This window comes from Nerophis lumbriciformis, linkage group LG09 (genome assembly GCF_033978685.3).
Source record: "Nerophis lumbriciformis linkage group LG09, RoL_Nlum_v2.1, whole genome shotgun sequence".
Taxonomy (NCBI): domain Eukaryota; kingdom Metazoa; phylum Chordata; class Actinopteri; order Syngnathiformes; family Syngnathidae; genus Nerophis; species Nerophis lumbriciformis.
In genome coordinates this window covers 5,877,501-5,903,105 of record NC_084556.2, presented here as the reverse complement: position 1 = coordinate 5,903,105, position 25,605 = coordinate 5,877,501, and the positions used below count along the sequence as shown (strand labels likewise).

At 38.9% G+C, this 25,605-nt stretch overlaps 1 protein-coding gene across 2 annotated transcripts in view; it reads left to right on the top strand.

Annotated features, from left to right (window-relative positions):
* tmem132e (transmembrane protein 132E) overlaps nt 1–25,605 on the top strand; it is a 1,169,142-nt gene that overhangs the window by 1,093,850 nt on the left and 49,687 nt on the right. For both annotated transcript variants that reach the window (XM_061962728.2, XM_061962727.2), the window contains exon 6: nt 6,400–6,605. In XM_061962728.2, the coding sequence (XP_061818712.2) occupies nt 6,400–6,605 (206 nt within the window). The remainder of the gene's footprint in view (nt 1–6,399; nt 6,606–25,605) is intronic.

Below are 25,605 nucleotides of genomic sequence, written 5' to 3'. Positions count from 1 at the left end.
AGAGGCACGAATACACGAGACAATCTGGCACAGAACAAAGGGAGGCGTGGGCTTATAAGACACATGAGGGTAATGGGGAACAGGTGGAAACAATCAGGGAACAGGGATGACGTCAGACTGATGACACAAAAGGAAGGGCAAGTGACCTGAAACGAGAGGAGAGTTACTTTTCAAACTAAAACATGCAATTCACAAGACAGGAAAAAACCAAGACACAAACAAAGGTGGAGGCTATTATTAACCCGGGTATATTTACAGTAAACGGGTCTTTTTGGTGTGCTGTGATATGAATCCAACTGATGGAAACTGGCCTCGTCTTCACTTCTATTGGATTTATCATAAATACATGCCCCCTCCCCCACCCACTTAGCACTCAATTATTAATTTGCAAAAGATTTTCAGGGTTTCTGAGCTCCCATCTCGGGTTCATCCAGTGGTGGGAGGCAGCAGGCGTTGTAATCAGAGGATCTAATCTCCTGCAAATGGAGGTCGGGCTGGCGAGTCTTCATGGGGCAGGGGATACATCATAACCAAGGGGGGAGGGGGGGGGGTCTGGGTAATGTACTATATATACACCCCCCCCCTCCCTCAAGGCTTGAGGGGATAGGAGAAGTACAGTAGGAAAAAAAAGCAGCCATCTTCCTTCTACGCCTGTTAATGCAATTTTGCAGAGTTTGACCTTCCGCGTTGGCAGCCGTTGCTCCGTGGGCCGCGGTGTATCTGCAGGACGCGGCCAGGCAAGGAAAAGAAGTAATTCAAGACAACGGCCGAGGCCGGCGTGATCAATGGGCGGCCAGGCTTGCTGCTGCAGGAGTCCAACTTGACATGCACTTAAAATACAACCAAACCCGCCACCACAACCCTCGCCACGGTGCCGCTTCAGCTCCCGCGGCCATTTTCTGCTGATAAACTTGGCCTGCTAATTGCGAGTCAGAAGCTGTTAGCGACGGCGGCTATCAGAGGTTGCCCCGCGGGGGGGAGATTCCCACGCGGAGGTGCCACGCCGCCGCTAATGCGCTGTGGCATCCTCCCCGGTGCCAGCAGATTGCTGGGGCGGAGACGACATCGCAGGGGCGAGTGCTGCCTTCGTGGGCGATGGAAGAGGCGCGGGGGTACATAAAGGTGACGCCACCGTAGGGGGCCTCTCCCACATTTATTCCGTAACATTAAGTGAATTAATTCCCCTCAAGGAAGCAGCTTCTCTCCTTCGAGTGAGCAACGCTTTTATTATTCTACAATGGTTAATGCTCTAGTCCATAGCTATCCAAACTACGGCGTCAGCACATTGCAAAAAAGTTGGCACAGGGGAATTTTTACCACTGTGTTACATGGCCTTTCCTTTTAAAGGGGAACATTATCACAATTTCAGAAGGGTTAAAACCATTAAAAATCAGTTCCCAGTGGCTTATTTTATTTTTCAAAGTTTTTTTTCAAAATTTTACCCATCACGCAATATTCCTAAAAAAAAGCTTCAAAGTGCCTGATTTTAACCATCGTTATAAACACCCGTCCATTTTCCTGTGACGTCACATAGTGATGCCAACACAAACAAACATGGCGCATAGAACAGCAAGCTACAGCGACATTAGCTCGGATTCAGACTCGGATTTCAGCGGCTTAAGCGATTCAACAGATTACGCATGTATTGAAACGGATGGTTGTAGTGTGGAAGCAGGTAGCGAAAACGAAATTGAAGAAGAAACTGAAGCTATTGAGCCATATCGGTTTGAACCGAATGCAAGCGAAACCGACAAAAACGACACGACAGCCAGCGACACGGGAGAAAGCGAGGACGAATTCGGTGATCGCCTTCTAACCAACGATTGGTATGTGTTTGTTTGGCATTAAAGGAAACTAACAACTATGAACTAGGTTTACAGCATATGAAATACATTTGGCAACAACATGCACTTTGAGAGTGCAGACAGCCCAATTTTCATCAATTCATATATTCTGTAGACATACCCTCATCCGCTCTCTTTTCCTGAAAGCTGATCTGTCCAGTTTTGGAGTTGATGTCAGCAGGCCAGGGAAGCTAGGGTCGATATTCTTCTCTTGATCATCTTCGGTGGCATAAGGGACGGTGTGAGCCAAGACATCCAGGGGGTTTAGCTCGCTCGTTTGCGGGAACAAACTGCCGCCATTGCTTGCCGTGCTACCGAGGTCCTTTGTCCCTGAATTGCTCACACACTCCGGCAGATTCAATGGGGGTCTGGCGGCAGATTTCTTTGACTTTATCGTTGGAAATGCATCTGCTTTGAGTGTCGCAGGATATCCACACATTCTTGCCATCTCTGTCGTAGCATAGCTTTCGTCGGTAAAGTGTGCGGAACAAACGTCCAATTTCTTGCCACTTTCGCATCTTTGGGCCACTGGCGCAACTTGAATCCGTCCCTGTTCGTGTTGTTACACCCTCCGACAACACACCGACGAGGCATGATGTCTCCAAGGTACGGAAAACGGTCGAAAAAACGGAAAATAACAGAGCTGATTTGACTCGGTGTTTGTAATGTGTTTGAGAAAATGGCGGATTGCTTCCCGATGTGACGTCACGGAAATCGGTTAAAAAAATATATGGTCTTTTTTCTGCAACATCAAGGTGATAATGTTCCCCTTTAACAACACTCAGTAAACGTTTGGGAACTGAGGAGACCAATTTTTGAAGCTTTTCAGATGGAATTCTTTCACATTCTTGCTTGATGTACATCTTAAGTTGTTCAACAGTCTCCATTGTGGTATTTTAGGCTTCATATTGCGTGACACATTTTCATTGGCAGACAGGTCTGGACCAGTCTAGTACCCGCACTATTTTTTACTATGAAGCCACGTTGTTGTAACACGTGGCTTGGCATTGTCTTGCTGAAATAAGCAGGGGCGTCCATGATAACGTTGCTTCGATTGGCAACATTTGTTGCTCCAAAACCTGTATGTACCTTTCAGCATTAATGGTGCCGTCACAGATGTGTAAATTACCCATGTCTTGGGCACTAATACACCCCCGTACCATCACAGATGGATGAACTTTGCGCCTATAACCTCTGGATGGTTATTTTCCTCTTTGTTCCGGAGGACACGATGTAAACAGTTTCCAAAAGCGATTTGAAATGTGAACTCGTCAGACCACAGACAACTTTTCCACTTTGCATCAGTCCGTCCTAGATGAGCTCGGGCCCAGTGGAGCCGGCGGCGTTTCTGGGTGTTGTTGAGGAATGGCGTTCGCTTTGCATAGTAGAGTTTTAACTTGCACTTACAGATGTAGCGACGAACTGTAGTTACTGACAGTGGTTTTCTGAAGTGTTCCATGTGGTGATGTCCTTTACACACCGATGTCGCTTTTTGATGCAGTACCGCCTGAGGGATCCAAGGTCCGTAATATCATTGCTTACATGCAGTGATTTCTCCAGATTCTCTGAACCTTTTTATGATATTACCGACAGTAGATGGTGAAATCCCTGAATTCCTTGCAATAGCTCGTTGAGAAATGTTCTTAAACTGTTCGACAATTTGCTCAGGCAATTGTTCACAAAGTGGTGACCCTTGCCCCATCCTTGTTTGTGAATGACTGAGCATTTCATGGAAGCTGCTTTTATACCCAATCATGGCACCCACCTGTTCCCAATTAGCCTGTTCACCTGTGGGATGTTCCAAATAAGTGTTTGATGACCATTCCTCAACTTTCTTAGTTTTTTTGCCACTTGTGCCAGCTTTTTTGAAACATGTTGCAGGCATCAAATTCCAAATGAGCTAATATTTGCAAAGAATAACAAAGTTTTCCAGTTCGAACGTTAGCAATCTTGTCTTTGCAGTCTATTCAATTGAATATAGGTTGAAAAGGATTTGCAAATCTTTGTATTCTGTTTTTATTTATCATTTACACAACTTTCCAACTTCACTGGTTTTGGGTTTTGTCGAAGGAGACGATTTTTACTTGTTAGAATGCAAAAAAATAAATGTTGTCTTCTTGTCTCTTACAATTGTGAACAATAGGCAAAATTCTAAAAAAAAATACAAAATAAAAAAAAATAGTGCAGTTTCCCTTTAAATGAACTCAATAAATAATAATACATTGAAATTGATCATCAGCATAAACTCAGTAGCACAATATAACACTTGAACCTAAAAAACAAAAATGAGTATCACATGAGAGTCAGGAATAATGGCTACATGGAGCACATTTTGTCGTGCGCAGATTTCCGAAGCGGGGTTTGAAACGTGATTCTAATTGACGTATTTAAGGTTCCAATTACTTTACATCAAATATTAAAGGCCTACTGAAACCCACTACTACCGACCACGCAGTCTGATAGTTTATATATCAATGATGAAATCTTAACATTGCAACACATGCCAATACGGCCGGGTTAGTTTACTAAAGTGCAATTTTAAATTTCGCGCGAAATATCCTGCTGAAAACGTCTCGGTATGATGACACCTGCGCGTGACGTCACGGATTGTAGAGGACATTTTGGGACAGCATGGTGGCCAGCTATTAAGTCGTCTGTTTTCATCGCAAAATTCCACAGTATTCTGGACATCTGTGTTGGTGAATCTTTTGCAATTTGTTCAATGAACAATGGAGACAGCAAAGAAGAAAGCTGTAGGTGGGAAGCGGTGTATTGCGGGCGGCTGCAGCAACACAAACACAGCTGGTGTTTCATTGTTTACATTCCCGAAAGATGACAGTCAAGCTTTACCATTGGCCTGTGGAGACCTGGGACAACAGAGACTCTTACCAGGAGGACTTTGAGTTGGATACGCAGACACGGTACCGTGAGTATGCATGCAGCTGCGGATTCCAAACATTTGATCGCTTGCCCGTACGTGCGTGCCGCTATGTGCATGTCACGTACTTAACTTTGGGGACTTTGGGGAAATATATGTGCTGTATGAACTTTGGCGAGGTGAACGGTACTTTGGGCTGTGGGATTGAGTGTGTTGTGCAGGTGTTTGAGTTGTATTGGCGGGTTATATGGACAGGAGGTGGGAGGTGTTTGTTATGCGGGATTAATTTGTGGCATATTAAATATAAGCCTGGTTATGTTGTGGCTAATAGAGTATATATATGTCTTTTGTTTATTTACTGTTTTAGTCATTCCCAGCTGAATATCAGGTCCCACACGCCTCTCACAGCATCTTCCCTATCTGAATCGATCTCACTGCCCTCTAGTCCTTCACTCTCACTTTCCTCATCCACAAATCTTTCATCCTCGCTCAAATTAATGGGGAAATCGTCGCTTTCTCGGTCCGATTCGCTCTCGCTGCTGGTGGCCATGATTGTAAACAATGTGCGGATGTGAGGAGCTCCACAACCTGTGACGTCACGCTACTCGTCTGCTAGGGGCGGCGTGGCGCAGTGGAAGAATGGCCGTGCGCGACCCGAGGGCCCCTGGTTCAATCCCCACCTAGTACCAACCTCGTCATGCCCGTTGTGTCCTGAGCAAGACACTTCACCCTTGCTCCTGATGGGTGCTGGTTAGCGCCTTGCATGGCAGCTCCCTCCATCAGTGTGTGGATGTGTGTGTGAATGGGTAAATGTGGAAGTAGTGTCAAAGCGCTTTGAGTACCTTGAAGGTAGAAAAGCGCTATACAAGTACAACCCATTTATCATTATTTATCATTTACTTCCGGTACAGGCAAGGCTTTTTTATCAACGACCAAAAGTTGCGAACTTTATCGTCGATGTTCTCTACTAAATCCTTTCAGCAAAAATATGGCAATATCGCGAAATGATCAAGTATGACACACAGAATGGACCTGCTATCCCCGTTTGAATAAGAAAATCGCATTTCAGTTGGCCTTTAAACTTTGAAATATTTTTTGGGGAAAATGTTGCATATCATGTGTTTTTGGCAATTAAAATACAAAGTTTTTCTTTGACTAAAAGTGCATAAAAGAAACAAAAAAAACATTAGAAAATATAAAAAGTTATAATCCACGGATAGCTCTGAAGTTGATCTGAAGATTTCAGTTTTAAAAGTAAAACAAAATTAAATAATAATAATGCTCAAAAAATAATAATGAATCAATGTTGTTTTGAATTATTTACCTATTTAAGGCTCCAATTACTTCCCTGGGGTCACCCGTCCACCCCACTATTTGAGAAGGACTGATTAGCCTTATGTTGGTTCATCATGTTGCTGCATTGGAGGTGTGCTGACAGAAGTTACCTTCCACCATGTGGCATGTCTGCTACAGTTCTAAAAGCGGCTGTTACGGGAGCTAACAACCTTTTGTCTCTTCGTTGTGCGCCATCAACGAGTCAACCTTGAGGGAGCGGATGAATTGCAACGCCGACAGATGCGTCCGCTACCCCGACGTATATCACCACGCGCCGCTTCATGGAGGTGACCATTACCATATAGACAGGTCTCTGACTTCTGACCCTGTGTTCCCCGTCAGGTCTCCATGAATTGTGACTACGTGTTCGTCAACGGCAAGGAGACGCGGGGCTCCATGAACGCCAGGGTCATCTTCAGCTACGAGCACCTGAGCGCGCCCCTGGAGCTGACCGTGTGGGTGCCCAAGCTGCCCCTGCAGGTGGAGCTGTCGGACAACAACCTGAGCTTCATCAAGGGATGGAGGGTGCCCATTCTGCCCGACAGAAGGTAAGACCCAACTTTCACGCCATATTGGATCATTCTTATTCCGATGACTTGTATGCACCAGACTAATAGTGTTGTCCCGATACCAATATTTTGGTTACAAGTACTAAAATGTATTTTGATACTTTTCGGTACTTTTCTAAATAAAGGGGACCACAAAAAATGGCATTATTGGCTTTATTTTAACAAAAAATGTTACGGTACATTAAACATATGTTTCTTATTGCAAGTTTGTCCTTAAATAAAATAGTGAACATACAAGACAACTTGTCTTTTATTAGTAAGTAAGCAAAAAAAGGCTCCTAATTAGTCTGCTGACATATGCAGTAACATATTGTGTCATTTTCTATTCTGTTATTTTGTCAACATTATTAAGGACAAGTGGTAGAAAATGGATTATTAATCTACTTGTTCATTTACTGTTAATATCTGCTTACTTTCTCTTTTAACATGTTCTATCTACACTTCTGTTAAAATGTAATAATCACTTATTCTTCTGTTTTTTGGATACTTTACATTAGTTTAGGATGATTCCACCAATTTGGGTATCAATCCGATACCAAGTAGTTACAGGATCATACATTGGTCATATTCAAAGTCCTCATGTGTCCAGGGATATATTTCCTGAGTTTATTAACATAATATACATTTTTTACAAACAAAAGAAAGAAAATATCGATGTAAAAATAGTAGTATCGACTAGACACGCTGCTATACTTGGTATCATTACAGTGGATGTTAGGCGTAGATCAGGGGTCTCAGACACGCGGCCCGCGAGACGTTATTTTGCGGCCCTCACCTTAATATGAAAGTTTAATGTTAGTGCGGCCCGCACGTTTTAAATGAATGCCGCTTGATAGCGTTGTGTGCGGAGCTGAAGGAATCTACCAATCACGGTGTGGTGTATGGCTCTCGACAATATTGAGAGCATGCTGTGATGGCACTACCTTTAGTGTCCTCTATAACCTGTCGTCGCGCCGTCTTTTTCTCCATACAAACAGCGTGCCGGCCCAGTCACATGTTGTATGCGGCCACTGCAAGCACACACAAGTGACTGCAAGACATACGTGAGCAACAGCCATACAGGTCACACTGAGGGTGGTCTTACAAACAACTTTAATACTGTTACAAATATACGCCACACTGTGAACCCACACCAAACAAGAATGACAAACACATTTCAGGAGAACATCCGCACCGTAACACAACAGAACAAATACCCAGAATCCTTTGCAGCCCTAACTCTTCCGGGCTACAAAAACACCCCCATCCACCCCATCCCCCCCCATCTCCCGAATTCGGAGGTCTCAAGGTTGGCAAGTATGCATTGACGTCACTTGCGTGATGCAAGCAGAGAAACATTTTGCCGCTTTTCCACGATACCCGCACAAGCTCTTCCTCCCTCCTTCCCTGCCTCCCTCGCTCGCCCGCCTGCTCACTTCCCTCCCCCGGCGCCACTGTAAACAGTCCGGGCGGGGAAAACCAGCGGTCCGGTAGCTTTCAAAGCACTCCGCCGAAGGACCGAGCGACAATACAAAACTGTGGTGCACTGGACCCCAGCGCTGATACTCCGACAGAGAGTCGCTGGGCGAATCGGACGTGTAACACGTTAGTCAAGATGTTAGCCCGTTCGCGGCTAAATGTGCTACCGTAACTGTAAACTCCACGGTGTAGATCCACCCATGGCGTTTGTATACATTATGACACCGGTGAGCTACGGTGTGTAGTGAAAAATGTTTAGCTATTCCTGGTCCTGCAGGGATGAAACATACTTTATTCGTCGCCATGGGGACGAGGATTAGTGATTTAGAAGTAACTAAATCACTGCAGGCTGCGGATGGACTTTACCTGCTAGCTAGCTCGCCATGTCTTAAAGCACCTCTTCCTGAGGGCGTTTCAGTGTTATAACTTCACCTTCATCTTTAGTTTTTAAGCCAAAATGCGTCCGTTCTCCCTTTTCTGTCGACACACTGTAACTGCTTGTAAGTACTCCGTGATTGTGCGCTGCCGAACATGCTCCTCTGCTCGTAAACCAGCAATGTCACGACGTGACGACGACGAGGGGGTGGGGTTGACTGGTACTTTTTAGAGGCAGTATAGTACCGAATATGATTCATTAGTATCGCGGTACTATACTAATACCGCTTTACCGTACAACAAACAAAGTGATCACCAACTTTTTTGCAACCATGTAGGAGAACCACTGGTTTTTGGTCATTTTCTTTTCTCAGAGTTACAAATTTAGGAGAAAGAAATCGACCTGTGACGTAAAAGCAGGTCCACCTCTCTCTATACGCAGCTGTACATAGGGCCCTGCGGTCGGTGGGGATGTGTTTCGTTAGGATTGTATCCGATATTCGTTATCGATACCGATATTCATCAATACTTTTATCGGTACTCTATGTAATTCGGTGTAAATAAAGAAAAAAGGCATGTTTTATTAGCACAAGAGGTTGTAGACCTGCTTGGTTCGCATTACCGGCAGTAAGTCGGACACGTTTCCGGTGAGGGTTGGACTCCGCCAAGGCTGCCCTTTGTCACCGATTCTGTTCATAACTTTTATGGACAGAATTTCTAGGCGCAGTCAAGGCGTTGAGGGGATCCGGTTTGGTGGCTGCAGGATTAGGTCTCTGCTTTTTGCAGATGATTTGGTCCTGATGGCTTCATCTGGCCAGGATCTTCAGCTCTCACTGGATCGGTTCGCAGCTGAGTGTGAAGCGACTGGGATGAGAATCAGCACCTCCAAGTCCGAGTCCATGGTTCTCGCCCGGAAAAGGGTGGAGTGCCATCTCCGGGTTGGGGAGGAGATCTTGCCCCAAGTGGAGGAGTTCAAGTACCTCGGAGTCTTGTTCACGAGTGAGGGAAGAGTGGATCGTGAGATCGACAGGCGGATCGGTGCGGCGTCTTCAGTAATGCGGACGCTGTATCGATCCGTTGTGGTGAAGAAGGAGCTGAGCCGGAAGGCAAAGCTCTCAATTTACCGGTCGATCTACGTTCCCATCCTCACCTATGGTCATGAGCTTTGGGTTATGACCGAAAGGACAAGATCACGGGTACAAGCGGCCGAAATGAGTTTCCTCCGCCGGGTGGCGGGGCTCTCCCTTAGAGATAGGGTGAGAAGCTCTGCCATCCGGGGGGAGCTCAAAGTAAAGCCGCTGCTCCTCCACATCGAGAGGAGCCAGATGAGGTGGCTCGGGCATCTGGTCAGGATGCCACCCGAGCGCCTCCCTAAGGAGGTGTTTAGGGCATGTCCAACCGGTAGGAGGCCACGAGGAAGACCCAGGACACGTTGGGAAGACTATGTCTCCCGGCTGGCCTGGGAACGCCTCGGGATTCCCCGGGAGGAGCTGGACGAAGTGGCTGGGGAGAGGGAAGTCTGGGCTTCCCTGCTTAGGCTGCTGCCCCCGCGACCCGACCTCGGATAAGCGGAAGAAGATGGATGGATGGGTTGTAGACCAGCAACATCATGTAACATCTCACAGCAGGAAAGTATTTTACTGCTTTTTAAGTCTTACACTATGTTTCATCATCTTGTAAAAACCCCACAGATCCATCACTGGGCTTCTAATATTTCTACCTTGTTTTTTTCAACACAGCATTCCCCTCCAAAGCAGCTTTTAGTTGTTTTTAATATAGTACGGCTCACTTTCATGTTTTTGTACTGAAACTAGGTTTTTTTCTACATACAACTACAAAAGTAAAACAACAACAAAAATAATAAATATTTAACCAATAATATACAAAGTGCATTATAAATTAAATAAATTATTAGTTTTCAATTACACTTAGCAGGAAATAATATTCATGTATTTATGCAGACTTTTAACAGATATATCATACAAAATACACATTTTTTTAATGCGTCAATGTGACAACTTATATAGCGCTTTTCTACCTTCAAGGTACTCAAAGCGCTTTGACACTATTTCCACATTCACCCATTCACACACCCATTCACACACTGATGGTTGGGAGCTGCCATGCAAGGCCCTAACCACCACCCATCAGGAGCAAGGGTGAAGTGTCTCGCTCAAGGACACAACGGACGTGACTAGGTTGGTAGAAGGTGGGGATCGAACCAGGAACCCTCAGGTTGCTGGCACGGCCACTCTCCCAACGGCGCCACGCCGTGTCATAATTATGACGGCCAGCTGGATAAAAAGAAATACCGATAGCCGTATCATTCGTCCAGAATCTTAACGGTCCACCTGGAACGACCCAATTGAGAACCGGTACCAAAAACTACGGGTACTCTGTATAACTCTGCAAGTTTACTGACAGATATAAGCAAGAACTTTACACTACTTTATATTAGAAATAGATGAATGTCCCATAACAAGAAGATAGAGAAAAAGAAGAAATTTATCGACTACGGGGTCGGCACGGACTACAAAGACTGACGCGCGTAAATTTTCAGGATGTATGCAGATCCCAAATCCAGATCAGCAGGTACCAGAAGGTAAGAAAAGTTACTTTTTACATAATTTTGCGAAACAAAACGCCAGATATGTCTTACCTTATACACACCATAATAATACTCATATGTTGAAGCACATCAAGCGGTGCGGCTTCATAGCTTACCAAAGTCGTACTAAAACATTTTGATAGATTTTTGAGCGCCGTGTGTAATGTTCTATATTTTCAATGCAACATATAATATGTTGGTGTTGTTTACTTGAGTCATATTGCCCTCACAGTGCAGCCTACACATATCTCTTATGTTTGACTGCCATCTACTGGTCACACTTATCATTACACCATGTACCAAATAAAATAGCTTCGAGGTGGGTAAGCTCAACCAAACTTATTCCGTACATTGGGCGCACCGGGTAATAAGGAGCACTGTCAAGTTTTGAGGGAAAAAAAAGGATTTTAAGTGCGCTCTATAATTAATATCAAATGCGTGTTTTTACTGTGAATTTCGAGTCTTGTTTCAGGTACTGATCAACAGCAAAAATCGGGTCTTACACAAGTAATTGTGCGGGAATGCGATGTCTTGTAGAACGTCCTTTATTTTAACATTGATGCAAATTGGCAGAATAGCGACCATGTCCCTGCGTGACCACTGGCTGCGTAGCGCTCGCTGGTGGAGGTGACACAAGCACAATTATGATGCTCTGCTGTACTCTAACAAGAAGAGTATTTAGCAGACGGCGCTAAAATGTGGATTTAGCACTGGCGCTTTTAGCATGCCCAGATGATGCACTATCCATAGGCGCTTATATGCTGGCGGTGGAAGAACATATGCAAGATGTTTTCCAAGCGCCCAGGGTTATTGGAAATACCGCCATCGCTCAAAGTGCTCCTTAAACACGCCGTTTGTATTCAGCCAGGGTATGAAATGGTTTTTGGTGATGTACTCCAGCAGCGAGGACAGCAGCCAAGCGCGCGAGTGTTAATGCCGCCATTAAACATCTCCTAAATGAAGTGTTGTGGGCCTGTTTGTTACTGCTCCACGCATGACAAGAATGCAAAAATATCATCATGAAAGAACGGAGGACAGCCCGTAATCTCCTCATTGATGCCATACCCTTAGTGGTTCAGACTTCTTTATTTTGGTAAAATGTAACTTTTTTTCCGTAATATCCTACATTTACTTTTATATATTACTGCTTTTTTTCTTGTAAAATGTTGATGTTTTTTCAACTTGTTTTTTTTCCCTCTAATATTATTTTTTTATAATTTTACAGTTGCGAGACTGTTTTTTTTTTCAATATTACATCATTATTTATACTGTGCATATATATATCATGTTATAGTATATTATATCATATTATATTATATTGTAAATCACAAACTTATTGTCAGAAAAACAATTCTTGTAATGTGATTGTTACCTCAAAATTAAAACCTTTCTGTCTTAATATTTTTGTCCATATATTTTTGTCGAATTACAAATCATTATTATAAAATATTTGAGTCCTCTAAAATTTTAAAAACTTTATTATTTTAAGCTTGTTCCCGTAAATATATGTATTGTATAATGCACAGCTTTATTCTTGTAAAATTAAAATGTCTGTCCTATAAAATTAAAATAGAATTAAATTACAACTTTATTCCCTAAAATGTTATGCTGGTCATAAAATTGTCCTCTTGAAATCCTGTAAGAGTAAAATAAAATAAATTGCATTTCAACTTAATTCCATAAATCCTTAGTCTGGTGGAAAAATGTATTAAATCTTGTAAAAAAAAATAAAAATAATAATAATACTGTTTTTCCTGCAAATTAAAGTTTTTATTATGAAATTACATTTGCCTCATTATTTCTTTTACACTACAGACTTGATTTGCCTAAATGATGACTTTTTTCTTGCTTGCAATATAATTATTATTGTTGAGTTTGTTCTTTAAAATTTCTCTTAAATTCAAACCTTACTTTTGTAAAAAAAAAAAAAAAAAAAAAGATTTTTCTCGTAAAATTAGGACTTCAATTCCCTAAAGAACATTTCAAAGAAATAGGAAACACTCATTCTTGTTTTTCTTGTGAAATTGTAATTTGGTTTCTTTTAAGCTTAACTTTTTCACATAAAATGTCATTTTTCCATAAACCTTTACAACATTCTGTTCCTGTAAAATTGCAATTTTATTTCCCTTAAAGTGTGACTTTATTTTAGTCCAATTCCAACTCATCGCCCTGTGAAATTTATTTTATTTTTTGTCAAATTACAACTTTTTTTCTTACACACTACCACTTTGTTTTAACAAACTTGTCTTGCTAAACATTTATTCCTGTAAAATTACTGCTTGTTTTTGTAAAATTCCCCCTTTTTCAGAAAATAATTTTATCGTAAAAATACAACTTTATACCAGGAAAAATAATATGTTGCTATTAAATTTAGTGTAGTTATGACTTTGTTTGGCGTAAAATTGCATCAGTATTACTTTAGGATTATGATTTCATAATAATACATAGTACTACTGATTCTACACCTAAAAGTTTTTGCTGGTTTAATTACAGCTTTTTTCATTTTAAAAATGTAACTTTTTGTCATAAAATTACAACAGCATTACCTTAGGATTAGGAGTCTGTAATAATACATTGTACTTTTAATACTATCTTATATTTACACATGTTCACTGTTTAAATTGCATCTTTTTCATTGTAAAATTATAACTTTTTATTGTAAAATTACAACAGCATTACTTTAGGATTAAGACTTCAGAATAATACATAGTACTAATAATACAATCTTAAATTTACAATTTTTTACTTTTTTACATCTTTTTTCATTGTAAAATGTTATAACGGTATTACTTTCGGATTAAAACTCTATAATAATACTATATTAAATTTAGAACTTTTCACTCTTTAAATGGTCTTTTTTCCGTAAAATTCCAACAGTTTTGCTGTAGTATTACGACTTCGTAATAACACATACTACTAATAATATTACTTAAATTTACAACTATTTACTGGTAAAATTACAGTATTTTTCTTTGTAAAATTATAGGATTAAATAACTCCACTTCTTCATACCCTTTTTTGGACATGTTGGAATGTGAAACTGTAAACATGTAACTATAAACATGGTCAAAACATCACTATGCTGTTAATTTTTTTTTTTTATTACTCTCTTTTACTCTGTTTCTCTCTTTTTTTCTTCTTTTTTTTCCTAAATAAATACTTACAATAATAATAATAATACATTTTATTTGGTATAGTGCTTTTCAGAGTACTCAAAGACGCTTTACAGGATAAAAAATTAAAATATAAAACAGTTTAAAGTAATAATATAAAATACAGGAAATATAAAAGCAGTAGATTTTAAAATGCATAATAATACTGGACATTTACAAGACAGGACATTACAATACAACACAATTTACAATACAATACGATGTTATTATTTTAATATTGCTATTACCGGTAAAATTAAAGTGTTTTCATTGTAAAATTATAACAGTATTACTTTAGGATTACGAATCTATAATAATACAAAAATTATTTTAATATTGCATTTTTTGTAAGTGTTATTCTTTTTGATATAATTTTTTCTGCGCTAAATGAGGCATCTCCTCCTAACTATACGAATGCACATATGGCCCGTCCCCTCAAAAGGGGTGGGGGGGGTCGCACTAATATAGAATGAAAACTTTAACCTTACCCCTAACCTAAATAATAAATACAAATCGTTTGAGGTGCTTACTATGAGGTCTGTCGCACCGCTGCCTCTCGACCTGGCTGTTATCTACCGCCCCCCAGGGCCCTACTCGGACTTTATCAATGAATTCTCAGAGTTCGTTGCTGATCTAGTGACGCACGCCGACAATATAATCATAATGGGGGACTTTAATATCCATATGAATACCCCATCGGACCCTCAGTGCGCTCCAGACTATAATTGATAGCTGTGGTCTTACACAAATAATAAATGAACCTACGCATCGCAACGGTAATACGATAGATCTCGTGCTGGTCAGGGGTGTCACCACCTCCAAAGTTATGGTACTCCCGTATACTAAAGTAATGTCCGATCATTACCTTATAAAATTCGAAGTTCTGACTCATTGTCAACAAGCTAATAATAATAATAACTGCTATAGCAGCCGTCACATTAATGCTGCTACAACGATGACTCTTGCTGACCTACTGCCTTCGGTAATGGCACCATTCCCAAATTATGTCGGCTCTATTGATAACCTCACTAACAACTTTGACAATGCCCTGCGCGAAACCATTGATAGTATAGCACCGCTAAAACAAAAAAGGGCCCCTAAAAGGTGCACCCCATGGTTTACAGAAGAAACTAGAGCTCATAAATTATCATGTAGAAAGTTGGAACGCAAATAGCGCGCGACCAAGCTTGAGGTTTTCCATCAAGCATGGAGTGATAGTTTAATATCGTATGAACGCATGCTTACCTTAGCTAAAGCTAAATATTACTCAAATCTCATCCGCCTCAACAAAAACGACCCTAAATTTTTGTTTAGTACAGTAGCATCGCTAACCCAACAAGGCACTCCTCCAAATAGCTCCACCCACTCGGCAGATGACTTTATGAATTTGTTTAATAAGAAAATTGAACTCATTAGAAAGGAGATTAAAGACAACGCATCCCAGCTACAACTGGGTTCTATTAACACAAAACAGTGAATGCAGAGTATTTATTTTAATATTACGTCAATTTTACGTAGTATTCGTATAAACATTTCTTTGTAAAATTATTACTTTTTTAGATAAAACTATAGTCGTATTACTGTAGAATTACGACATTGTTATAATACATAGTACTATTATTACCTTAAATTTACACATTTTTACTGGTAAAATTACATATTTTTCACTGTAAATTATAACTTTTTATCGTAAAATTACTACAGTATCACTTAAGGATTACGACTTCATGTTTACACTAACACTACTACTATTGTACATTTACAACTTTGTTTAATCGCAAAAATTACAACTTGTTATCATAAAATGATGTATTTATCCTCTTCATATTTTTCTTTGATTCCCTGCAAACCGCATTGTCAAAAAATGGCAACCTTTTTCCTGTAAAATGTATATTTTTTGTAAAATGTCAGAAGTTTGAGTGTTTTTTGGCCTGAATGCTCTTTGGATAATGAGTCGGCATAAAATGAGCCTCGGGGGGAAAATGCAGTCTGTCTTCGGTTTAGCTTTGAGTGATGCAAAAAAACAATATAATACATCATGCGTATGTATGATATTGTATCTATAAATCAAGATCTATGTTGAGGTTACCTCCAGGACAGTTACTTATTGCGCCACTTAGAAGGTAAGTGAGTTTGGTCCACAGCAGACTGCTAGTCATTCATTTAAAGCCGTAGAGGTAAAAGCAATGAGACATGGAGGCTCTCTGTCTCTGTCAAACACACTCTTTAGCTCAGGTCAGGGGAAGTTTACCTTCGCCCGTTCCTTCCTGAAAACAGGCTGGATATTTCTGTTTTTTTTCCTCCTCGCGCCAGAAGAAGAATGTCTCTTCTCATTAGGGTCTAAAGCTCCGCTTGCAGGAAAACGCAGCGAGCGAGCAATTCCGCAGGAGGCTAACAAAGAGCCAGTGCAGGCCAGGAGACCTTGTTGTTGTGTTGCATGCATGAAGAAGATCCACAAAGTGTCAGCGTGGAACCTGATGTTCTTTGTACATGGGTACGCTTGATTTTAGTTTGTTTTTTTTAAGATTACAGTGCAAAATCTGGCCAAGCTGCAGAGAAGATAATCACTTCCATTTGTATCTGCGCAGGGAGATGAATAACGAGCCTTGTTATTGTAAACATCAGCTCATTCATTAGCCTTTAATAATGCTCTAAAAAAATAAATAAAAAATAGTGCCAGCGAGATGAATGGAAGCTGCTTACGCCATTAGCGATGTCAAGTTTTCGTAAATTAACCAACAATACGCCTCAAGAGGCCCTTTGTGTTGTTTCCACCACTCATTGTGTGTTGTTACATGAAAATGTCAATAGGTGGTCCTACTGTCTGAGGAAATGTTGCCAATTTACTAGAAACAAATTGTCATTTTTCGATTATAAACTATGAATTCTATGAGAATATTACAAGAACAAATTTGACACTTTTAGCGAGAGGTGCGATGTCTTCACAGTCAGGTGGTTACATTACGACGGTAAACTCGCAGTTTTAGGAGAATAAAAATACTATTATGCAAACAAGCAACTTATGTTTTTTTATATATTACTTAATTTTACGAGAATAAATTACTTTTTAATAAAGTATGTCTGAAAAGGGGGTAGGATTAGATAACTCCACTTCTTCATACTCTTTTTCGGACATGTTTGAATGTGAAACTGTAAACACGTTCGAAACATCACTGTAATTGTAAACATAATTGTAAATTACCCACTTCACGGATAGAATAACGAAACGGTAAGATGCAAAGACTTAAGTCAACTTGATCTTTGTAGTTAGAGTTCCGTGCAAAGCTTGCAATCGGTTGAATGCACGATGTGCACCCTGAACTTCATTGTAAAAATGTGTGTTTCTACATGTGTTGTCTTTGTTCTATTTTATAGTATGCTTTAATCTACCATGTTCACATTGGTTAAGTTTGTAGTAATGTTACCTTACTTAAATTTCTGAGAATAAATTACTTTTTAATAAAGTATGTCTGAAAAGTGGTAGTATTAAATAACTCCACTTCTTCATACTCTTTTTCGGACATGTTAGAATGTGAAAATGTAAACATGTAACTGTAAACACGTTCGAAACATCACTGTAATTGTAAACATAATTGTAAATTACCCACTTCACGGATAGAATAATAAAACCGTAAGATGCAAAGACTTAAATCAACTTGATCTTTGTAGTTAGAGTTCCGTGCAGCGCTTGCAATCGGTTGAATGCACGATGTGCACCCTGAACTCCATTGTAAAAATGTGTGTTTCTACATGTGTTGTCTTTGTTCTATTTTATAGTATGCTTTAATCTACCATGTTCACATTGGTTAAGTTTGTAGTTATGTTACCTTACTTAAATTTACGAGAATAAATTACTTTTTAATAAAGTATGTCTGAAAAGGGGGTAGGATTAAATAACTCCACTTCTTCATACTCTTTTTCGGACATGTTTGAATGTGAAACTGTAAACATGTTCGAAACATCGCTGTCATTGTAAACATAATTGTAAATTACCCACTTCACGGATAGAATAACGAAACGGTAAGATGCAAAGACTTAAATCAACTTGATCTTTGTAGTTAGAGTTCCGTGCAGCGCTTGCAATCGGTTGAATCCACGATGTGCACACTGAACTCCATTGTAAAAATGTGTGTTTCTACATGTTTTGTCTTTGCTCTATTTTAATGTATGCTTCAATTGGTTAAGTTTGTAGTTATGTTACCTTACTTAATTTTACGAGAATAAATTACTTTTTAATAAAGTATGTCTGAAAAGGGGGTAGGATTAGATAACTCCACTTCTTCATACTCTTTTTCGGACATGTTAGAATGTAAAACTGTAAACACGTTCGAAACATCACTAATTGTAAACATAATTGTAAATTACCCACTTCACGGATAGAATAACAAAACCGTAAGATGCAAAGACTTAAATCAACTTGATCTTTGTAGTTAGAGTTCCGTGCAGAGCTTGCAATCGGTTGAATGCACGATGTGCACCCTGAACTCCATTGTAAAAATGTGTGTTTCTACATGTTTTGTCTTTGCTCTATTTTACTGTATGCTTCAATCTACCATGTTCACATTGGTTAAGTTTGTAGTTATGTTACCTGACTTAAATTTACGAGAATAAATTACTTTTTAATAAAGTATGTCTGAAAAGAGGGTAGGATTAAATAACTCCACTTCTTCATACTCTTTTTCAGATATGTTTGAATGTGAAACTGTAAACATGTTCGAAACATCGCTGTAATTGTAAACATAATTGTAAATTACCCACTTCATAGATAGAATAACGAAACGGTAAGATGCAAAGACTAAAGTCAATTTGATCTTTGTAGTTAGAGTTCCGTGCAGCGCTTGCAATCGGTTGAATCCACGATGTGCACCCTGAACTCCATTGTAAAAATGTGTGTTTCTACATGTTTTGTCTTTGCTCTATTTTATTGTATGCTTCAATCTACCATGTTCACATTGGTTAAGTTTGTAGTTATGTTACCTTACTTAATTTTACGAGAATAAATGACTTTTCAATGAAGTACTGTATGTCTGAAAAGGGGTAGGATTAAATAACTCCACTTCTTCATACTCTTTTTCGGACATGTTAGAATGTGAAACTGTAAACATGTAACTGTAAACACGTTCGAAACATCACTGTAATTGTAAACATAAGTGTAAATTACCCACTTCACGGATAGAATTACAAAACAGTAAGATGCAAAGACTTAAATCAACTTGATCTTTGTAGTTAGAGTTCCGTGCAGCGCTTGCAATCGGTTGAATGCACGATGTGCACCCTGAACTCCATTGTAAAAATGTGTGTTTCTACATGTGTTGTCTTTGTTCTATTTTATAGTATGCTTCAATCTACCATGTTCACATTGGTTAAGTTTGTAGTTATGTTTCCTTACTTAATTTTACGAGAATAAATTACTTTTTAATAAAGTATGTCTGAAAAGGGGGTAGGATTAAATAACTCCACTTCTTCATACTCTTTTTCGGACATGTTTGAATGTGAAACTGTAAACACGTTCGAAACACTGCTGTAATTGTAAACATAATTGTAAATTACCCACTTCACGGATAGAATAACAAAACCGTAAGATGCAAAGACTTAAATCAACTTGATCTTTGTAGTTAGAGTTCCGTGCAGAGCTTGCAATCGGTTGAATGCACGATGTGCACCCTGAACTCCATTGTAAAAATGTGTGTTTCTACATGTTTTGTCTTTGCTCTATTTTACTGTATGCTTCAATCTACCATGTTCACATTGGTTAAGTTTGTAGTTATGTTTCCTTACTTAATTTTACGAGAATAAATTACTTTTTAATAAAGTATGTCTGAAAAGTGGTAGTATTAAATAACTCCACTTCTTCATACTCTTTTTCGGACATGTTAGAATGTGAAAATGTAAACATGTAACTGTAAACACGTTCGAAACATCACTGTAATTGTAAACATAATTGTAAATTACCCACTTCGCGGATAGAATAATAAAACCGTAAGATGCAAAGACTTAAATCAACTTGATCTTTGTAGTTAGAGTTCCGTGCAGCGCTTGCAATCGGTTGAATGCACGATGTGCACCCTGAACTCCATTGTAAAAATGTGTGTTTCTACATGTGTTGTCTTTGTTCTATTTTATAGTATGCTTTAATCTACCATGTTCACATTGATTAAGTTTGTAGTAATGTTACCTTACTTAAATTTCTGAGAATAAATTACTTTTTAATAAAGTATGTCTGAAAAGGGGTCGGATTAAATAACTCCACTTCTTCATACTCTTTTTCGGACATGTTTGAATGTGAAACTGTAAACACGTTTGAAACATCGCTGTCATTGTAAACATAATTGTAAATTACCCACTTCACGGATGGAATAACAAAACCGTAAGATGCAAAGACTTAAATCAACTTGATCTTTGTAGTTAGAGTTCCGTGCAGCGCTTGCAATCGGTTGAATGCACGATGTGCACCCTGAACTCCATTGTAAAAATGTGTGTTTCTACATGTGTTGTCTTTGTTCTATTTTATAGTATGCTTTAATCTACCATGTTCACATTGGTTAAGTTTGTAGTTATGTTACCTTACTTAAATTTAAGAGAATAAATTACTTTTTAATAAAGTATGTCTGAAAAGGGGGTAGGATTAAATAACTCCACTTCTTCATACTCTTTTTCGGACATGTTTGAATGTGAAACTGTAAACACGTTCGAAACACTGCTGTAATTGTAAACATAATTGTAAAATACCCACTTCACGGATGGAATAACAAAACCGTAAGATGCAAAGACTTAAATCAACTTGATCTTTGTACCGTAGTTAGAGATCCGTGCAGCCCTTGCAATCGGTTGAATGCACGATGTGCACCCTGAACTCCATTGTAAAAATGTGTGTTTCTACATGTGTTGTCTTTGTTCTATTTTATAGTATGCTTTAATCTACCATGTTCACATTGGTTAAGTTTGTAGTAATGTTACCTTACTTAAATTTCTGAGAATAAATTACTTTTTAATAAAGTATGTCTGAAAAGGGGTAGGATTAAATAACTCCACTTCTTCATACTCTTTTTCGGACATGTTTGAATGTGAAACTGTAAACATGTTCGAAACATCGCTGTCATTGTAAACATAATTGTAAATTACCCACTTCACGGATAGAATAACGAAACGGTAAGATGCAAAGACTTAAGTCAACTTGATCTTTGTAGTTAGAGTTCCGTGCAGCGCTTGCAATCGGTTGAATCCACGATGTGCACACTGAACTCCATTGTAAAAATGTGTGTTTCTACATGTTTTGTCTTTGCTCTATTTTAATGTATGCTTCAATTGGTTAAGTTTGTAGTTATGTTACCTTACTTAATTTTACGAGAATAAATTACTTTTTAATAAAGTATGTCTGAAAAGGGGTAGGATTAAATAACTCCACTCCTTCATACTCTTTTTCGGACATGTTAGAATGTGAAAATGTAAACATGTAACTGTAAACACGTTCGAAACATCACTGTAATTGTAAACATAATTGTAAATTACCCACTTCACGGATAGAATAACGAAACGGTAAGATGCAAAGACTTAAGTCAACTTGATCTTTGTAGTTAGAGATCTGTGCAGCGCTTGCAATCGGTGGAATCCACGATGCGCACACTGAACTCCATTGTAAAAATGTTTTGTCTTTGCTCTATTTTATTGTATGCTTCAACCTACCATGTTCACATTGGTTAAGTTTGTAGTTATGTTACCTTACTTAATTTTACGAGAATAAATTACTTTTTAATAAAGTATGTCTGAAAAGGGGTCGGATTAAATAACTCCACTCCTTCATACTCTTTTTCGGACATGTTAGAATGTGAAAATGTAAACATGTAACTGTAAACACGTTCGAAACATCACTGTAATTGTAAACATAATTGTAAATTACCCACTTCACGGATAGAATAACGAAACGGTAAGATGCAAAGACTTAAGTCAACTTGATCTTTGTAGTTAGAGTTCTGTGCAGCGCTTGCAATTGGTTGAATGCACGATGTGCACCCTGAACTCCATTGTAAAAATGTGTGTTTCTACATGTGTTGTCTTTGTTCTATTTTATAGTATGCTTTAATCTACCATGTTCACATTGGTTAAGTTTGCAGTAATGTTACCTTACTTAAATTTCTGAGAATAAATTACTTTTTAATAAAGTATGTCTGAAAAGGGGTAGGATTAAATAACTCCACTTCTTCATACTCTTTTTCGGACATGTTTGAATGTGAAACTGTAAACATGTTCGAAACATCGCTGTCATTGTAAACATAATTGTAAATTACCCACTTCACGGATAGAATAACGAAACGGTAAGATGCAAAGACTTAAGTCAACTTGATCTTTGTAGTTAGAGATCTGTGCAGCGCTTGCAATCGGTTGAATCCACGATGCGCACACTGAACTCCATTGTAAAAATGTTTTGTCTTTGCTCTATTTTATTGTATGCTTCAATCTACCATGTTCACATTGGTTAAGTTTGTAGTTATGTTACCTTACTTAATTTTACGAGAATAAATTACTTTTTAATAAAGTATGTCTGAAAAGGGGTAGGATTAAATAACTCCACTTCTTCATACTCTTTTTCGGACATGTTAGAATGTGAAAATGTAAACATGTAACTGTAAACACGTTCGAAACATCACTGTAATTGTAAACATAATTGTAAATTACCCACTTCACGGATAGAATAACAAAACCGTAAGATGCAAAGACTTAAATCAACTTGATCTTTGTAGTTAGAGTTCCGTGCAGCGCTTGCAATCGGTTGAATGCACGATGTGCACCCTGAACTCCATTGTAAAAATGTGTGTTTCTACATGTGTTGTCTTTGTTCTATTTTATAGTATGCTTTAATCTACCATGTTCACATTGGTTAAGTTTGTAGTAATGTTACCTTACTTAAATTTCTGAGAATAAATTACTTTTTAATAAAGTATGTCTGAAAAGGGGTAGGATTAAATAACTCCACTTCTTCATACTCTTTTTCGGACATGTTTGAATGTGAAACTGTAAACATGTTCGAAACATCGCTGTCATTGTAAACATAATTGTAAATTACCCACTTCACGGATAGAATAACGAAACGGTAAGATGCAAAGACTTAAGTCAACTTGATCTTTGTAGTTAGAGTTCCGTGCAGCGCTTGCAATCGGTTGAATCCACGATGTGCACACTGAACTCCATTGTAAAAATGTGTGTTTCTACATGTTTTGTCTTTGCTCTATTTTAATGTATGCTTCAATTGGTTAAGTTTGTAGTTATGTTACCTTACTTAATTTTACGAGAATAAATTACTTTTTAATAAAGTATGTCTGAAAAGGGGTAGGATTAAATAACTCCACTCCTTCATACTCTTTTTCGGACATGTTAGAATGTGAAAATGTAAACATGTAACTGTAAACACGTTCGAAACATCACTGTAATTGTAAACATAATTGTAAATTACCCACTTCGCGGATAGAATAATAAAACCGTAAGATGCAAAGACTTAAATCTACTTGATCTTTGTAGTTAGAGTTCCGTGCAGCGCTTGTAATTGGTTGAATCCACGATGTGCACCCTGAACTCCATTGTAAAAATGTGTGTTTCTACATGTTTTGTCTTTGTTCTATTTTATTGTATGCTTCAATCTACCATGTTCACATTGGTTAAGTTTGTAGTTATGTTACCTTACTTAATTTTACAAAAATAAATTATTTTTTAATAAAGTATATCTGAAAAGGGGTAGGATTAAATAACTCCACTTCTTCATACTCTTTTTCGGACATGTTAGAATGTGAAACTGTAAACATGTTCAAAAGAAACTGCTGTTCTAAATGTGTCCACTGGATTTTCGAAATAACAATTAAACTGTAACTCAGGTCACACATCACACTGTTTAAGATGACGTGTCAGCTGACTTTTAGTGCCCTCTGGATTGGCTGCCGCTACTCCAGTCAAGCAATTAGCTGCTCTTGGTGTGGCTGGCAGCAGACTAATGCTGTAGCAATACACAATACCTTCTTTAAATTTGAATTAGCCACTTGACGGATGGAATAGCGAAACAGTAAAATGCAAAGATTTAAGTCAACTTGATCTTTGTAGTTAGAGTTTCGTGCTGCGCTTGCATTCGGTTGAATGCACGATGTGCACCCTGAACTCCATTGTAAAAATGTTTTTCTACATGTGTTGTCTTTGTTCTATTTTATTGTATGCTTCAATCTACATTGGTTACATTTGTAGTTATGTTACCTTTAATTCGGCTATCAATGGTGTCATTTTGACAATTAATAATTGTAATATTTGAATGTGTTGAGTTGTAGATTTCGCCAATGTGGCGGTTTGAGGAAACAACTCAATTGCTTTTCCAAACACATCTTTAATAGTGAACTGCCAACATGAGAATGCTGAACAGGAAGTGCTTAAAGTCTAATGGCACTTTCTAAGTTCATTGTGTTTTCGAAACTGCACAAATGTTTTCCTAACTTGAAGTGTTTTGCCTCGGGGATTATTTGTAATGTGTACACATTTAAGAATGTGCTTGTTCGACTTTTGGCCAAAGTAAAACAAAAACAAAACATGTTGACGTTGCCTTTATTTTCAAGTTATTATGCAATGATTTTACCAGTCTGGACCGCGTGGGAAAAGATTCTCCTCCATGCAGCCCCACAGCTGAAATGAGTTTGACACACCTGGTTTAGATATTATATTTTGCTATGGAAAAATATATATTGTTGTTCATTTCATTATTAAAATGTGTTCCCTAAAAAAGTTATTTTATTCTTTACATTTTTGAGGGCGAAGAAAATATAATTTACGCTTATTATTTTGACTTAGGTCTTGTCGAGTCATACCAAAGACTATAAAAATGGGACCCATTACCTCCCTGCTTGGCACTCAGCATCAAGGGTTGGAATTGGGGGTTAAATCACCAAAAATGATTCCCGGGCGGGGCACCGCTGCTGCCCACTGCTCCCCTCACCTCCCAGGGGGTGATCAAGGGGATGGGTCAAATGCAGAGGACAAATTTCACCACACCTAGTGTGTGTGTGACAATCATTGGTACTTTAACTTTAACTTTAAAAAAAAAAAAAAAAAGTACATACAGGTCCATGGTTCTCGCCCGGAAAAGGGTGGTATGCCATCTCCGGGTTGGGGAAGAGACCCTGCCCCAAGTGGAGGAGTTCAAGTACCTCGGAGTCTTATTCACGAGTGAGGGAAGAGTGGATCGTGAGATCGGTGCGGCGTCTTCAGTAATGCGGACGCTGTATCGAATCGTTGTGGTGAAGAGGGAGCTGAGCCGGAAGGCAAAGCTCTCAATTTACCGGTTGATCTACGTTCCCATCCTTACCTATGGTCATGAGCTTTGGGTTATGACCGAAAGGACAAGATCACGGGTACAAGA